Here is a 17,801-nt window from a genome sequence, read left to right as displayed (position 1 = left end):
TTGAATAAACACGTCCTGTGTTATTCACAACAGACGCACAGGATGGAGCGGAGAGCAGAAAGCAAACTTTGTTGACAATAGCTGACCGCCTGGGCTTCAGCTGGGAAGGTAAGTCGCGGCTGCTTTTCTCTGTCCTCGATGACGCTCACTTCATTTTTATTTAATTTGGCTCAGAGCTGGCACGAGAACTGGATTTCACTGAGGAGCGGATCAACTTGATCAGGACTGAAAACCCTGCTTCCTTACGAGACCAGAGTTACGCCCTTTTGGAGTTATGGACCGAGGGAGAAGGAACAGAGGACAGAGGTTTGTACAATGTTGTAGGACACGTTTGTCGTCTTGATTGTCCCACCTTGTATGTTCGGCAGAGGTGACAAAAGTAGCCCAGTTTCGAGAAACGGTAGCAGAAAGATTTCTATTTTTAAATGTAGGAATACCATTTTTTTTAATGTTTGCGTAAAGTACGTATTCGTGTTAAGATCAAGGCCAGCAGTGTGATTTCAGGGGCCAGATTCACCTAATTTAATCTCTAGTGTCTAAACCACCATGTGTGTGGCCTAATACGCTATAAATAATGATGTAGTCCAAAGTTTGATTTAGTCCAAAGTTTTACCTGCACCAAAGCAACCTCTTTTGAATGGAAGCTGTTGCCCGGCATCTAATCATGAATAAGGTTCAATTTCAGAATGTCAATTATGTGGTCGGTCACTTTCCCTCCAGTGGACAAACATTGCAGATCGTGTGTTCTATCGCGACGGGCCAACGTTTGGCCAGTGGCATTTCTGGCATGAAATGTTGAGTGGGGCACCACAGTCGGCACTTTGCAGCCACAAGCGGCAAAGCCAACACAATAAATTCTGAATCAAGACCACAATCCATTTTATTCATAGCCAATTTAAGGCTATGAATAGACACTTCGAATTGTTCAAAATTAAAGTGTTAGTGTAAAGTGTTACTCACCAGTGTTGCTTATTTCTTAAAAAGAAAGGAGACACGTCGATCTTTCGTCTGGGCAAATTTGTCATTAACATGTCCGTTAAAGTCCAATAATTCATGAATGAATTCATGTTTAGTCAGATGTTCTGAAAGCTACTTCGAATCTTTGAATCCAACTGTAGACGGTGTAGTGTCTCCTCCAAACAGCAGGCAAGGAAAGCCAAACTGCAACAGTCTGATCACAAACGCAGTTCGCCATGTTTTCCTTTTGAGCCATTCCGGGTTGAAGGGGCGGGTTTCGTCCCTTTTCCTGTTTGAACAATGTTAATATCCACCGGCTGATGCGGTCCCAAACGTTTCGTTTCTAATTTTTGATCAAGTGGCAAAGTGCTAAATTTGCCCTTTATCAATGAATCGACTTCACTCACATTAATTGTTTACTATTATTGACTATTATTTTGCTCTCAATGAAAACCGAGCTAGCCTGCCGCTGCATTCTGCCTTCCGCCAACACTGAGCGTGTGTTGATTGCGTCTTGACGTCACGTCACGTATCTCGTTCTGACATTTTAATTGGATGATTGACCCAGGTAGTGTTTTTTTTAATGAAACTTTATTGAACATGTCATATTACAAGTAACAGGAAAAAAAACGAACAATTTATTAATACATGTACAGAATACAGAGAGATAAACAAAATGAAGAGCCAGGGGATTTTAAACAAAAATTCCAAATAAATGGACCCAGTTAATGTGGCGCGTGGGTTGATTGCGTCTTGACGTCACGTCACGTATCTCATTCTGACATTTTAATTGGATGATGGGCCCAGTTAATCTGGCTCAATGGCCGTCTACCGAGAGCAGTTTTGGACATGCGCACTACCACTTGAGTGGATTATTAAAACAAGGGCTCATGCGCCGGCCAACTTTTTTTTTTTTTTTTCATTGGGACAGTGCACATTAATCAACTCAAGAATAAACAGTGTAAATGCGCCGGATTTAGCACGAATGCCAGTTTTCAGCCGTAGTCCCAAGGCAATAAATAAAATAGCACAGTGAGACACATAAAACTTTTAAGACCACAATGACAGAAATAAAGACCGAATAGGTCATGAAAGAAACAATATAAACAGTTGTAGTACTCAATTACAAGACAAAAGACCAGGACAGACAAATCACTTGGAATTGCAAATTGGTTGGCCAGAAGTCCACTGGCACGAGCTGGAGTCTGGAAACGGTGTTTAGTGGGTACATGTCCGATGTATTTTTAGCCAATGTTTAACGGTTTGTTTGTTTTTTGGGGGAAAAGTGGAAAGTTATCACAGTCTCTTATGTGTATTGGCAACTTATTCCAGGATTGCATTCCTCTTACGCAGGTGACCATTTGATGGAATTTTGTTCTACATCTTGTTATATTGCAATCACCTCTCGTCAAGGCCCGAGTTCTCAGTCTTTCACTGTTTCTCCTCTGAATGAATTTATCCAAGGGTGGGGGTGCAAGCGCATTTAAAACTTTGTAAATGAGACAGGCATCCACAAAGATCTGCTTGTTATCCAGGTCAAGAATGTTAAGTATTTTTTAGCATGATACAATTCTTTCAGTGGCGTTAAAAGAAGTTAGACCATTGAAGTTGGCTTTGGTAAAGCATTTGTATGATGCATAATTGTCTATAACGAAATTGTTTTGGTCACATAACTGGTACTTATTGAATATTATTATTATTGCTAAAATATTGTAGAAATTAGTATCCATAAAGAAGACCATTCCTGAGCCTGCGTAGTGCTCAGTAGCGCCATCCTCCAAATGCAGACGTCACCGATTCGCTGAATGCTCCAATGGAATGTTTTCCTGCGACGCAGAAACGAGACTCATCAAGGGACTGAGCGAAATCAGACGCACGGACATCGTTCACCTGATCGAAACCGAAGCGACGCCATCGACACGGGAGGCATCCTCGGACGGCGCCGCGATGAAACCGAGACGGCAGAGTGACGTGGACACAACGTGGTGAGTCGTTGGCCATTTTTCATCGCATTTGAACCAAAGTCCTTGCCGTCGAATCTCTGATTGGCATTCGTGACGTTGTCAAAGAAGAGTTTTCAGTTAGGCCTACAGTATATGTTTTATGCTAAACCTTTTCTCGCCGTTTGCCGCCATGATGCAGCAGTGGGCAAAGCGCGTCTGCAGACTCGGAGCACGCAGGAAGTCTTAAACAGGCAAGTCCTCACACCTTGAGCAAGAGCAATTAACAGTAAACAGATTTTTGGGTGTTCTTGAGGAAGAACATCTCAACATAAACAAGTCCAAATGTTTGGACTAAGCTAGACTATTTTGTCTTGCGCCGTTGAGACGATTCCGCTGTTTCCGTTTCGAAGCAGCAGAGCCCGGGCGCCGCCGTCGCGTCATCGTCGTCGTCGCCGCGGTTCGAAGTGGAACCCGCCAAGGATCGGAAAGTCAGTAAGGTTGTCAAGACGATGGTCACGACGAGACAGAGGTCACACGACGCAAGCAGGGAACGCTCGGAGAAGGTTTGAGAAAAATCATAAATCTTCAGTCCCGCACTTCTTGTCACAATACGTCGCTCCAACTTTGTTGTCGGAACGTTCCAACTTTTCGACCTACGCTCGTAACGTTTAAACGTCTGCAACATGACAACTTCGTTCCTCCAACAATGCGTCTTTTTTATGGTTGGTGAAACATTCCATGTTTTTTTTCCAGGTATTGTGACTTTATTCTCTTTTCTTTTTGTAAATGACAATTTTACTTGCATCAATCCAATGCATCCTTTTGTCAAATTCTGACTTTCGTCTCGCAACGTAACAACTTTTTTCCTCTAATTTTCCAACATGATTCTCACGGCATTGCACCATTTTTAATTTACAATTTCGACTTTATTCTCGTAAAAATACAACCGTAACAGTGCATCTTTTTGTTGTGATATTCAGGATTTATTCTGCAAATATTCCAACTTTCTTCTCAAAACCGAATGACTTTTTTTTCCCCAAAACATTCCATTTTTTTCTCCATCATTAAATCTTTATTTTTGGATCATTACATGTTCTGCTCTTGGTTTGTTTTTGTGATATGTGATGTACAGTACAGCCCAGTGGGCGAGTGGTTAGCACGTCAACCTCATAGTGCAGAGGTACCGGGTTCGATTCCTGCTCCAGCCTCCCTGTGTGGAGTTTGCATGTTCTCCCCGTGTCTGCGTGGGTTTTCTCCGGGTACTCCGGTTTCCTCCCAAATTCCAAAAACATGCGTGGCAGGCTGATTGAACACTCTAAATTGTCCCGAGGTGTGAGTGTGAGCGCGGATGGTTGTTCGTCTCTGTGTGCCCTGCGATTGGCTGGCAACCGGTTCAGGGCGTCCCCCGCCTACTGCCCGAAAACAGCTGGGATAGACTCCAGCACCCCCCACCCCCACTACCCTTGTGAGGATAAACAGATCAGAAAATGGATGGATGGATGATGTACAGTAAATCCTCACATTTTTTTCCCATCACATGATTTAAGTCAGCTGTCAGTACAAAGCAGCAGTTGCAGTGTTTGTTGCCTTCCGAATGACATGCTATTTTTCCATGGTGGTTTGTGTGTGTGTGTGTGTGTGTTCAATGCACCCCCCCAGAAGCCAGACACATAAAGTCCAACGGATGAGCAGCAGCTGCATCCACAGCCCCGCAAGCATGAGCGTAGGGGACGAGAAACGTGATGGGACTGCGCAGCTGCGGAACCTTCATCTTCCATCTTCGTGCTGATTGATGGATTCTTTGTTCACACAGTTTGTGGAATATTCTTGCTTTTTGGTGTGTGTGTGTGTGTGTGTGTGTGTGTGTGTGTGTGTGTTTGAGGGGTGTGGGGTATTTATCATTTGCTCCTTTAGTGGCCAAAGACTGCATCCCTATTGTCCCAAGGTCGACTGTACAACCGGGAGGATGATCAACGAGCCAACCTCTTCACGCGCCGTCATTGATTTACAGCAACTTTGTCTGGTGTAGTCGCAGCGACTCGGTGCGCAATGCGTGTGACGGAGAGAGTGGACATGTGTGAAGCGAGAAAGTCTGTGTTGAGTCAACGTGTTTGAGAGCGAGTGCAAGTTGAGTGTGTGCGTGTGAGTGTGTGTCTGTGTGAGAGTTGAGTGAACATGGCAGTGATTTGAGAGTGCGCGCGGCGCAGTTTGCCGAGTGTTTTTGTTTTGATGCGCCTGGAGTCCAGTGTAACGTCGCAGCTCCTAAAAACGCCGTGGGAGGAAAGAAGAAGGGTCGGATTGGTGACGAGCTGTCAAAGTGCACGATTGTTCACACCCGTGTTCGTGAATAAACGCCCTACAAAATTGTAGGCCGCTCCTCAGCAGCGTCATCATTTTGTCATGGGTCAAGATGTTATTTCGCAAAAAATACATAAATAAGCAAATGTTAGGTCGGATGGTCTCCAAATTATAGCGCGGGGGCCATCTTTGGCCTGCCATCCATTTTTAAGCGGCCCACAGAATAAGTCGAACCTCGTGACAACGTAATTCGAGGGATATAACGAATCTGTACGTTTTAACGGCAGTTCGTTGTAACATTTCCAATAAAATGGCTGCCAACTACGACAAATAATACAGTATGAACATTTAGAGATATAAAAACATGAACATGTAACACAGTTATTATAAACATGTCAATTACAAATACGCCTATACAGTCTGAAGAAAAAATTATTTTATAAGACATGAAAGGAACAACTGCAGCATCGATCGGGAACGTTGCTAAGGAATGGTCGGCAATTCTGCGCTGTACATTTTGTTTATAAGCGAGGTTACGACGGCAGTTAGCTTCCCACGGTTCATTGTCACGAAAGCCTTTTCAGCATATTGTGTGAAAAGAATCCACTTGTGATAATCAAGTTTTACGTTGTTCGTTGGAAGTGAAATCGACAATTGGAAATGTGAAATCGTGACTTTGAAATGTGAACGTAATCCGGTGAGCACGTTGTAAACGGGGTACATTGAAACGAGGTTCGGCTGTACTAAAAATTACATTTGAGACTAAAAAATCGTTATCAAAACTGTAGTAATTTTTCTCAATCCAGAAAAGATGCAAATTAATTATTTACAACTAAACTAGTAGCATGTCTTTTCACAGCGCTGTGATGAAAAAAAACCCAAATGAATTTTCACAAGCAAAAAATGGTTCCCCCTTCCTTTTTAAAAACGTAATTCATGAAAATGGTCATAAAGTTGTCACGATGCAAGGTGGTGGTGGACCCCAAAAAGCAGGCAGGAGGGAGGAGCAGGGTGTACTTGACGAATTGTATTAAACATAGAGAAAACTAAATCCAAAACCAACAAAGTCCAAAGTACCAAACAAAAATCATGACTGAAGATAAAACATAACAGCAACCAAAACATGACTGAAACAAACCTGATTGCAGCAAACAAACATGACAGTAGCCAAGAGCAAACAATGACCCGACACTGAGTGTTCGGGCTGGGAGTCCTTTTGAAGCACTAATTACATAATGACCAACAGGTGTGCAGCTGCAGGGAGAGCCCTACAGTGCCACCTGCTGGTCCCAAACCGAATCATGACAAAAGTTGAGAGAGAAACGTTGCAATCTAATGAGAATGAAGTCCAAACAAAAACAATTTTGACAATCGTCATTTTATCATTCAAGGTCATGGCTGCACTTAGCCAGCAGAGGGCGTCATTTGGTCGTTCCATACAACGACAGTCGACAGTTGTAAGAACACGCCAATGCCACAATAAACTACATTTTATCAAACTCTGCGGTCTATGATTTTATAACATCTCGAGTATGATATCAGTGAACTTATGGCATCGCTTCACCGATGCTTCATGGTAAACGGCGGCGGATCGTACTCTGAGCACGAGACATGTCTACACCGCTTTCGCGATCAAACCGGAAGAGATTTACAGGAAGTGACATCTCAGAATACGTTTCCTAACACTGGAAATGAAAAATAAAAGTAAGATATGAAAGAATAATACATTTAAAAAAGGAATTCATTTTCTTGGATTCTACATTTTATTTGCAATTTTCAACCGTACAACAATTTGGTGACTTTGGTAAGAAGTCACCTTTGCTTGTTGTGGGTGTTACTTTGAGTGCAATGTGATGGGTCTGCTTCTATGGAAGTGAATGTGGCGCCAGGTGCCGTTGCGCCGATGCCAGATGCGAGTCTCCTCCATCTTGGTGTGGATAACAGCCAGGTCGCTCCCGAGGGCCTGGGTGAGGCGCACGTACGCGATGCAGGCCGCGTCATCGCCCATCATGTGCACGTAAGGGTCGATCATGATCGTGTGATGAAAACCGAGGGCTGGTGCTGAAAAGCCAAAAGCGTAGTGTTACAGATTTATATTTCAGTATTGCAACTTTTTTCTTGTTCGGTTGCTTTTTTTCCATTTTTAATTTTTTTTTCTTTTAACACTCCAAGTTTTTATTGCAGTATTCTGACTTTATTGTCCTACGATTACTTTTTTTTTTTTTTTAATCCACGTTTCCAAACATAGCACTTGTGTATTGCCATAAAAATACAGTCGGTTACCATTCTCCATTATGAAGCGATGGAATTCCATGCTGCGCACCAGGACGCCCGGGCTTTCGGGCTCGAAGCTCGTGAGACCCGGATCGCTCATTTCCCTGCGACAGAATGCCAGACAGACCATGAACGAGCCGATGAATCGGAGCGAGTCGAGTGACTGAATTGAACTGACTTGTAAGAGTCGTAGTCTGCCGTGGTGATGGCCGTCAGCAGCTTTTTAGTGACTTCAATGATCTGCTGGCGAGCTATCAGACCCATTTGGAATGTTACGTCACATGCATCATCGAAACAGTGAAAGGTCGAGTGACAAACCAGAGAATACTGACGCCTCGTTTTAGCATTTGTTCCGCGTAATATTGTGTGTTTTAAATTTGCAACATTTGGAAAGCATTTTATGGATAACAGTGCTGCTGCTAATCCTGCGAGTCAACGATTTACCTCGGACGGCATCGGGTTCGCTGCTGTTCTGGGCCCACTGAACAGACACTTCGGTGCTCAGAATTCCCTCCAGGGAGAGCAAAAGCACAAAAAGATGGAGAAGCATTCTCCCTCGATCAAACGTTGCCTCACAATTTCAAGAGCAATTTGCCGTCTGGAAACCCAAAGGCCCTGTTGTCTTTGCTTGGATGCTTGCAGAGATAGAAGTCTGTTGGTTTTGAAGTGCCCTTTTGGAGTCCTCATGGACTTTCATTTGTAAATACATAAAAGTGTAAATGTTTACTTTATTCTCGTTCATAGTCCGGATCCCCGGAGATTATGTCGAATAAATACCCCCCATTCCCCCCAACAACAACAAAAAACAACTGTCTTTTGTTTTTATGATACTACTGCAACTTTCCTCCGAGTACAGTACTCTGACTTTATTCTCAAAACTTTTGCATGACGTACCAAAATTTTCCGCAATATTATGACTTTTATAATGTAGCATTAAAACCTTTTATTTTGTAATATTTCCATACAGTTATTTTGCCTTATCATTCAGGCTTTTTTTTCTCAGTAGTATTCCAAGTCGATAGTGAGTTACGGCAACAATGCTTCACAATGTGAGTGCAGAGGTCAGGCAGGATATTGGAGGGCCGGGCCGGATTCCACACGCTGTAAGCCGAGCGCTCTCAGATGTTGCGTCCACTGAGAAGGACAAAAAGAAGAAGAAGAAGAAGAAGCTCGCTTTCCCATCCATCTCCTTTTTCCTCTTTGCATCGAAAAGCAAAACACAGCCAGCCGGCAAGAGTGCGCCAGCTGGCCGCATTTCAACGTGCCCCACCTGTCAACTTCCAGATGGTCTGAGAAAAAGGAAATCAACGGGAAAGGAAGGCGGAATGAGAAGCATTCGCAGCTGGACCAATAGCGCGAGGAATGCAGGAGTTCAGAACCGGACAACTGAGTTTATTTTGTTGGCTGTTTTGCATTCAAAGCATCCCGAGACCAGTCGGCAAGTACAAACATAGTAATAAAAATTTGAAAAAAAAACAACCTAAAACTAAAACTATTGCATTTGAAAGCCTACAAGGTGATGGATGTGTTTGGATATGACAGGAGTATTTTTACTCCCATGTAAGCGTCACAGTTTTACAAAAGTATTTATGTAACATTATTATGTTTTTCATATGACTATGCTATCTTCGTAACAAACTTTTTCCTTTTTTTGGGGGGGGATGATTTCAAGACATTCCTGTCATCTTTCATAGTATTCTGATTTTACCAGTTTTTTTTGTAATATAACGTAGTCTTTTTTCTCACAACTTGACGTATAACACAGCTTTATTCTTGCAAACTCGTTACTTTTTCCCCAAATAGTAGCTAATATGATTTTTGGAACGCGAGGTGTGTTTTTTTTGGGGGGGAGGGGGTCGGGGAATATTCTGACTCTGCCCTTTTTTCTTGGATTGTCAAGCCATTTTTTTTTTTTTTGGTAATATTCCGACCCTATTTCTGTAACTTTTTTGATGGCGTACTCTGACATTATCGGACTTTCTTGATACATTATAACATGACGTGTTTTTTGTCAATATATTCTGTCTTGATCCTTCTGGCATGAAGCCATTTTTTTTTTTTTGCTTGTGAATTTACGACTTTACTCATGCAACATTAGGACTTATTTCGTAAGTAACTTTTTTTGAGAAAAGTGACTTTTTCACAGTATATTCCGACTTGGTCTCTTTGCAATATTCTGACTTCAACCTCATGCCATTACTTTTTTTTTTCCTCTTTTTTTTTGTCATCGTAACATGAAACCATTATTCTTAATCTCACAACATTATTCTTGGTGCATTCTAAGGTGAACTGGTCTGACGGGGCCCACGAGTTTCTCATGTTCTCCACTCGTGGTTGAAATTCCGCAACGGGAAGTCCCGAGTGATCCCTGAGAAACATTCCGTCTTCCACGAAGACGCCCGGCCTGCTACTTTTGAATTTTTCTGTTCCAGCCCCCTCTGCTACTCAAATGGTTGGTCAACAGGTGGTCGTATCTGTCCCCGATCTCGTCCTTGTACCAGGGCCCCCACACGCCATCGTTGTACTGCGGGTTGGAGCGCAGGTCTTTGGCCGGGTAGTGCACTCGCACCGCCGTCTTGTTGTACTGCACGAGCCGCATGAGCATCTTCTTGACCACATGTGGGTAGCGCTGCGACAAATCCACCCGCTCGTAAGGGTCCGAGGTAATATTGAATAGCCACAGGGACTTGCCGCGGTCCCAGCGGACGCGTTCGCTGTGCCAGCGCAGAGTCAGACGCTGGGTGGAGAAACAGAGGTGGGAGTAAGTCGCGGGGTGTAATCTTTCAAGCAAGTTGCATGTTACTGTGCCCCCCCCCCCAAAAAAATCGAGTCATGTCTCTCCCAGTTAAATGCCAGCCAACACTACTCTCATTTGCTGGCACCCAAGTCACTCACCAGACTAGACGCCGCCCTTTGAAGCGATGTCACTTATATGACAGTTTTGAATGTGAGGGTGGCGACATGAAGTGGAAAAAATAAAAATTATACATGATTCCTACATATGCATATATATATATATATATACTGTATATAAAACAGTTTTATTCATGAAATAAAATTAAAATGGCTTTAAAAATTATTTTAAAAGTCTTATGTTTATGAAGCTAACGAAAACTAACTCGAAACATTGCAGAGATGTCCTTTGTTTTTGTCTTTGTCAATGAATATCATTCATGAGCATTCGGGGTTCATTTTAAACGGATCTTCAGCCATACAGAAGAAGGACGGTCCAACAGTTGTTTGAGAATTGTAAATTACTCTGCTTCACACAATTAACTCATTCACTCCCAAAGACGTTTTTAAACGTCTTTTCAGACTTGGTCCTGAATTGGCTGGTACTGAATGAGTTAAAATAGTAATAATAATAATAATAAAACGATAAAAACTAAACCACAACAAAGCACTGTTGAAAAAAGACAAACTCATAAAAAAGTCAAATAAAACCAATGAACACAAAATGAATTTCAAAACAAATGTCAAAAGCCAACTATCATGAAAAATAACTGCTCCACTATGATCCCCCTGGTCCAACTCGAGTCAATTCATGCGACGAAAGTCACCCCACCTGCGTGTTGAAGGTCTGAGGGGGCACCCAGTCGCTGTAACCGGGCACCCCCGTCAGCAGCTTCCAGTGGCCCACGCGCAGGGCCGCCTGCACGGCCGTGTTCCACAAGCCGTAGCCGGCTTTCCACGAACCGTTTTTGGCCTTCACATAAATGGGGTCGATGTTGTGGAGGATGTCCTGGCGGGGCGAGGGGAGCCCTTCGCTGATGGCTTCCCAGACGTCGTAGCCGTCCAGGTTGAGGTCCTCGTCCAGAGTCCCTTCGCCCAGCGTGACCAGCGTGGGGAACCAGTCGCTGATGTGCACCAGCGAGCGACACTCGGTGCCTTTCTTGGCCAACAGGGGGCTGTGGACGAAACCCACCGCCCGGATGCCCCCCTCCCACAGCGTGGCCTTGCTCCCCCGGAGGGGCCAGTTGCTCCCGCCGACCAGCGGTTGCCCCCCGTTGTCTGAGGAGTACACGATGACCGTGTTGTCGTAGTAATGGTAGCGTTTCAAGGCCAGGGTCAGGTTGCGTACAGCTTCGTCCAGGCAGGAGACCATGGCTGCGTATTTGCGACGGTGAGGGTTCACTATCCCCTTGTAGCGCTCCAGGTAGCGAGACGGAACCTGAAGCGGGGAATGCACCGCCTGATAGGCTAAGTAGAGGAATAAGGGCTTGCTGGGGTTGTGATTGGCTAAGATCCCGACGGCCTTTTGCGTGTACATCAGCGTGGAGTACAAGCCGCGGTCCTGCTCCCACGCGGCTTCTTCGCCCTCGTGCAAGTCGTAGCCGCACATGCCGGGCCCCTCGCACTTGTAGTGACTGTAGTAGTCGCCGCTTCCCAGAAGCGAGCCGAAGAAGCTGTCGAAGCCGCGCCGGGTGGGCAGGCAGCCACGTTTGTAGAAACCCAGGTGCCACTTGCCCACCATGTGCGTGGAGTAGCCGGCCTGCTTCAACTTCTGCGGCAGAGTGACGTTGTCCAGGGGGAGGCAGCTGGGCTGGGTGGCTCGGATGATGGAGTGCTGGAGGCCCGTGTGGATCTGGTACCTTCAAAACAAAACCAGCGCAAGCTAGTCAAAACAAATTTGGTGCAGGTTTGCGCTCTGTTGCGAGCAAAAAACATTTACATTGACTTAAGACAACTTCACAACATCCAACCTCCATCAGTTCACGTGGTTCCCTCGCGGAGGAAGTACACATACAGCCTTTGTTGTTTTTGTGCCTGCATTTTCAGCTTTTTTTGTGCAGGTATTTTATTTGATTTTATTTTTATATAACTATAGGTCTCAAAACTGTGGATACAGAGAAGAAGCAGGTTAACATAACCTTCGTAGCGGTGATGCGGCAGCAATAAATATTGGTGTTGTACCCATGTCATATTTTAATCTCTTACCACACTTATAATAGTTTGTGATTTTTCATTGTAGTTACTTCAGATTTTGTTTTGACTTTTTAAATTCAGTTAGTTTTAATTAATCTATAAAGCAGGTATTGCGTCTTGCGCTTTCGAAAACGTCGTTTTAGTTTTAGTTTGTTTTAGCATTAGTTGTCATTTTCTTGAAGGGACAGCATGTAATAATTTGTTGTTCATTACTTCAAAAACCCACTATCAATTTCAATAATATGCAAAAAACATGTTCAATCACATCAACGGAATTTAAAAAAATGTAAATTGTATGTGAAGTAATCGCTAATTATATTCAATAGGGCGCCCTCTACAGAGCTTGCTATGTTGCTCCAGCATCTTCCTGCTACGGATACCTACTTGAGACAAATTTAGCGACCCTCGTTCAATAAAGAAGATTTTTAGAGAATTTGTAAAACATATAGCTTTGCAAGGTTTTTGTCATTTAAGGGGAAAGTAGAGGGTGTTTGGGGGCTACATAATGTACAAACCTCGGCTTGGTAGGCTTGCAAAGTATGGTTTCTCTGAGGCACCGTAGTGCGCGTGCTTCAAAAACACGCGCTTTGAAATTAGGTCGTTGCATTCCATTAGTTCACCACAAGATGACACTAAATCATACACACTGTACCTTTAATTAATTGAGTATGTGCTCTGAGTGCAAGATATATATTTTTAAAAAGTATTGTAAATATCGTGTATCAAAGGAAACCAAGACTCTCAAAAAAATTATTCAACCTTCCATCTTCTGTACGGATGTACAACAATAGTGAAATACAGTAAATGCAATATATTTAAAAGGAAAACCTGAAACCTGTTACATATTGACAAACGAAAACGACGATCATTTTTTGCTGGAATTAGTATAGTTATTAGTTACGTAAGTTGTAGTTTCAATTGCATTTACAACAACGAAAACTATTTTTTCTTTTCATTTCATTTTTTTCTTCTGTACCCCCCACCCCCAATGTTGCTGCTGTAGACTGCAAATGTCCCCAATGTGGAACAAATAAAGGTTATCTTATCTTATCTGATCGTATCTTAGTCATGACAAGTGTTTTTAGTGAGATTTTTTGATCGTATTTTTTTTCATTAATAAAACCTTGTCTTTTGCATTGCTGAAACTGGCTCAACTATAAATTAAATTAAATTCTGTAACTGTTATGGGGTGTCGTACATCGTTTTCTTCCCAAATATGAGATATGAGTCAAATGAATTAACCAAACATTAATGTTGCAACTGTGCAGTGCTGTAAAACTGTTTTCTTCCAAGATATCAGTATAGTGACACGGAAAAATGCGATTATCTGGTCTCGTTGACAGAAGGCTCCTGCAGTTTTTAAATGCGGACGAGTCCACGTGTTCGCGGCGTACCTGCCGGTCATGAGCTGGCTCCTGGACGGGCTGCAGAGCGGCTGCACGTAGTAGTTCTCTAGCTTCACGCCCTGCGCCGCCAGCCGGTCCAAGGTGGGCGTCTTAATCTCGGAGCCGTGGTAGCCCACGTCCCGGAAGCCCTGATCGTCCACCAGGATGAAGACGATGTGCGGCGGCGATTTGCCAAAGTTGGAGCTCCAAGTGTGCGACACGATGAAGCCGAAGAGCAAACCGAGCGGAAGCCACCACATCAACATTTTGCTGCCGCCCCGCTTGCAATCAGTCCTCTAACGACGCCTCGCCATCGTGTTCACTCATCCGCTCTTCCGTTCGCCGCCTCATTGCACGCGTCGGCGTGAACGCGTCCTACGGCCAACGACAAATGATTTGCACGCGCATAATTCTGTAGCAGGTCCACGCCAGATGACTTCCACCGTGGGAGGGGGAAAAAAACTGTCCATGTTCACGCTCGCCGAGCAAACCACTACGAGGCGCCCCCCGGGTACGTGGGCGGGTCCTTCGGCGAAAAGAAAAGAGAGAGCGAGCGAGAGAGCCACGCAGCTTGATGGTAAAAGTGACAGCATATCAGACGCGCTCGCCAGCCGCTCCGAAAGACACGGAACAAAAAGTTACGCATCCGTCACTACAGTGGACTGGACAGCACAAAGAGCGTCCAAGTTGTTCTTCGGTATCACTGCAGCTGACAGCTGTTCAAAAATCGTTTTCCTCTGTAGGTACTTTCCATACTGTCATCGGTCGTATCCCGCTGTCATGTGAAAGTACCTGGAGCATAGCCTTTTCCTTACATCATGAACAAGCCCTGTCCTGTCGCTTTCATGAACCCAAACACATTCCACATGTAGCAGCACCTTGCAATTCCACCCCCCCCCCCCTGCTTGTGATCCCAGAATGCCGCGCGCTGTAAGTGCTCATTTCACAAACGTCCCGCTTTATCATGAAGAGAAGCACGCCAGCTGTTTGCCCCCCCCCCCCCCCACCGCATGGGTCCCAATTCAACAAAGACCGTCTTGTGTTGGCCCCAAACAACACCCGCAGCATGACACCATCAATACAACTACTGCTGTACTTTTCTTTGCCTTATTTAGGGGTATACTGATATAAGATGTACTGTCATCTTATCATAACAAGCGCAACTTGGGTGGACTTTGCAGAAATATAATTTGAACCACCGCAACTTTTGCAATTTTTTTGGAGGGTTCCTAATTACGGAAGCGTATTGCTGCCACACAAGGGAAACACACACACGCACAAAACTTATCATGGAAAAACGTGATACTTAACACATAAAAACGGGGACATTATCACTTTAAAACGTGAAAATGATACTTTCATTTAAAAATGTGGAAATTAACATTGAAAAACATGAAGATTATCGGGTAAAAACGTGACTAAAAAGCTTGTCATGTTGGAACAAAATGGATAATGTGATTTTAGATTTTAGGGTTAGCGCCGTTGCATTCGGACATATCGTACGGAAGCACCCGCCTCTGCCTCCTGCTGCAGGATGGGACCAAGGTTGCAACAGAAGTTGGGGAGTCCTCCGCGAGGCCGACCTGTTCACATCTTGTACTTTACACGATACAATTCACGTTTTAATTGGTTAATTTTCACCTTTTTTTTTTACATGGTACCACATTTTTACACGATAAGTATCACGTTTTTACATAAGAATGATAAGAATAAGAAAACCTTCAGTCGTCTCACAATGGAGAAATTCCCAATTTACAGCAGCAAAGTTATGAAAGGAAGAAAGTAGAAGAACAAAAGTATAGGAGCTGCTGTAAAGGCCGCCACTCTCACGGCACCGTCTTGAAGTCATAATAACGTAACAAAATAATATAACACGTTACATGATAAACCTTCACATTTTACATGATAAGTTTTTTTATTCCTGGTGTGGCAGCAACACGCTTCCATACCAAATAAACCGTGAAAGCCACAGGCTCTTTTCCCAAATCGGCAGGTTTGGTGTTATCATGCTAACGAAATAGCTACCTCTAATCTCATTGCAGCCCCTTTTACTTTTACTCTGGCTGTAAAATCCATCTTTACACCACCTTTCCCCCATATCTCTGTTCTATATGGCACGGCTTGAAGGAATGACATCGACCTGGCAATCTACTGCAATTTTCTTTCCAAAAGTTGGTTTCTGCCTGCGTGTCATGCCAGTTCTGCCGTTTACAAAGGGTGAGTCGTTTTCCATCGCGTTGGCTTTCCTTTATGTAATCATACAGCTTTTAACAGTTTGTAAATTAGAATAAAAAAAACTGGTTTAAATGGCGCGACCTGTTCTGTCATCATGTGTGTTAGCATTGAGCTGCGGCCGCGGAGTACAGAAAGCCCACAGTTGACACGCTTGTGGTATACCGACTTGCTGTATGTATATATCGGCTGAGTTGATTCTAAACGTGTGACGGCGCACACTGACTTTCTTTCACCAAACATGAGCTTCGTCTAAAAAGGGCTTTTTCTTTGCCCGTTCGCCGCCGCCGCCGCCGCCGCCGCCGCCGCCTCCTCCTGCCCCTTCATTGGCTGCACAGCGCTCGCTGCACATGACTGTAAACATAGCACCAGACGGAACACACCGACGGCTCTGCTACACGGTCTACCCCCAGGGCTGAAACGTTCACACTCTGTTGAAAAATGCACTCCACATTTCAGTTAAATACAAACTGGACGCGAATAAATGTTTGAAAAAACAAGAATTATAATTTTCTTTTTGGAAGCTTATGTTAAAACCAAGATTTATAATATTCTTTTTTATAAGCTTATGTTAAATTGTTAATTATTTTCATTTTATATTTGAGCATTATATTCATTTAGGTTATAGTTACCTAAATTATATTCTGTTTAATAATTGTTGAAACATTCTTATGTTGCTTGCGTCTGATTGGCTGAAGAGAAGCAGGAAGTGTTTTCGTTACCGGAAAAAGTTGTGTTCTCGAACGTCTTTTTTTCCTCCCTTTTTTATAAAACTGCATTTAAAGGATTCATCTCTCCTTTTGCCGTTCGTAAAGTAGAGCTATCCGCTAAAAAAAAACAACGAACCCCTCAACTTACATTTTTAATCGTTTTTGTATTCAGTCAGCCATTTGACTACTACTGTACTAATAGACATCGCTGTAGATATTTCACACTGTTGTAGCTTTGGAAAATTTGTATAGTCTGAGAAAAGTTAGCTAAGAAAGTGACGACAATCAAGGTAGTTACTTTGGACTAAAGTAATCAAATAATAATAGTGTAATTGAGTTTCATTTGCAAAATGGTAAGACAAAATATGTTCGAAAATGTTTTCAAATTGTTCCGTCTCCATCCCATGCGATGAGATGTGATCGTAAAACAGCTGCTCCTTCTCCAAGCGGCAAACGAAGGAGTCATGTTATTACATATCGTTCCGGTTGTGCCACATCTAATATGGCGGTGACGTCGACGTCCAATTGGAGGCTAAAGGCGGAGTCTGAGGTAAAATGACATTACGTTTGACAGTCGTCTGGCCACAAGGCGGCGCAGGCCCTTTGATTTTACTGTACATAACAGGCTGTCTTTTTTTCGTTATAAGGGACAAACGTAAACTCCCTTTTCCACTTTGTGTCTGGGTGGAGACCAAGAAAACTACTTAGACAAATGGCCCGTGGCTCCAACACGAACACATTCTTGGCTCTTGAGGCGAGTGTAAAACGAGGGTATGGTAACGTCTTTAAGAACACATGATTAAAGAGAAGTCGTTCCTATTTTTCTGCGGCGTTTCCAAACAAGACGCAGATGCTTCACTGCTTCAAAGAGTAAAGCGTCAATTCGACGCAGAGAATAAATCAACTCGTGCTTACCATTCACGAACTCACTCACTGTGTGGCTGTCCACTGACTTGACAGTGTGATGTTTTGTTTTGTTTGTCCAGTCAAAGCAACAATGATGCCTGTTTACGCCTGTATAAAATCTACATTTTGAGATTGTTCTTGAGATTTTACTGTATTTTTTTTTTGTCACA

General features: G+C 43.5%; 3 protein-coding genes across 20 annotated transcripts in view; 1 reads left to right on the top strand and 2 right to left on the bottom strand.

Moving 5' to 3' along the window:
* LOC147209364 (ankyrin-2-like) overlaps positions 1-5,281 on the top strand; it is a 36,146-nt gene extending 30,865 nt beyond the window's left edge. For 17 of the 18 annotated variants that reach the window (XM_086105206.1, XM_086105205.1, XM_086105209.1 and 14 more), the window contains 6 exons: positions 34-108; positions 175-306; positions 2,795-2,942; positions 3,100-3,151; positions 3,311-3,463; positions 4,560-5,281. In XM_086105206.1, the coding sequence (XP_085961332.1) occupies positions 34-108; positions 175-306; positions 2,795-2,942; positions 3,100-3,151; positions 3,311-3,463; positions 4,560-4,574 (575 nt within the window). In that variant the 3' untranslated portion in view covers positions 4,575-5,281. The remainder of the gene's footprint in view (positions 1-33; positions 109-174; positions 307-2,794; positions 2,943-3,099; positions 3,152-3,310; positions 3,464-4,559) is intronic. The other variant, XM_086105214.1, reaches the window with a different exon arrangement.
* A 1,657-nt stretch (positions 5,282-6,938) lies between these two features.
* LOC147209363 (calcium/calmodulin-dependent protein kinase type II delta chain-like) lies at positions 6,939-8,142 on the bottom strand. Its single transcript, XM_086105195.1, has 4 exons — positions 7,917-8,142; positions 7,651-7,723; positions 7,482-7,576; positions 6,939-7,259 (listed from the first exon to the last, which is right to left on the bottom strand). Exons 1-4 carry the CDS (start codon positions 8,020-8,022, stop codon positions 7,033-7,035), a joined length of 501 nt encoding a protein of 166 aa, XP_085961321.1. The 5' UTR covers positions 8,023-8,142; the 3' UTR covers positions 6,939-7,032.
* A 701-nt stretch (positions 8,143-8,843) lies between these two features.
* Positions 8,844-14,640, bottom strand: arsj (arylsulfatase family, member J). Its single transcript, XM_086105194.1, has 3 exons — positions 13,793-14,640; positions 11,038-12,064; positions 8,844-10,209 (listed from the first exon to the last, which is right to left on the bottom strand). Exons 1-3 carry the CDS (start codon positions 14,047-14,049, stop codon positions 9,880-9,882), a joined length of 1,614 nt encoding a protein of 537 aa, XP_085961320.1. The 5' UTR covers positions 14,050-14,640; the 3' UTR covers positions 8,844-9,879.
* Between the last annotated feature and the right edge of the window lie 3,161 nt (positions 14,641-17,801).

Source organism: Hippocampus guttulatus, chromosome 2 (genome assembly GCF_054856545.1).
Source record: "Hippocampus guttulatus isolate MCC_2025c chromosome 2, RoL_Hgut_1.0, whole genome shotgun sequence".
Classification (NCBI taxonomy): domain Eukaryota; kingdom Metazoa; phylum Chordata; class Actinopteri; order Syngnathiformes; family Syngnathidae; genus Hippocampus; species Hippocampus guttulatus.
This window is presented reverse-complemented; position numbering and strand designations above follow the sequence as displayed.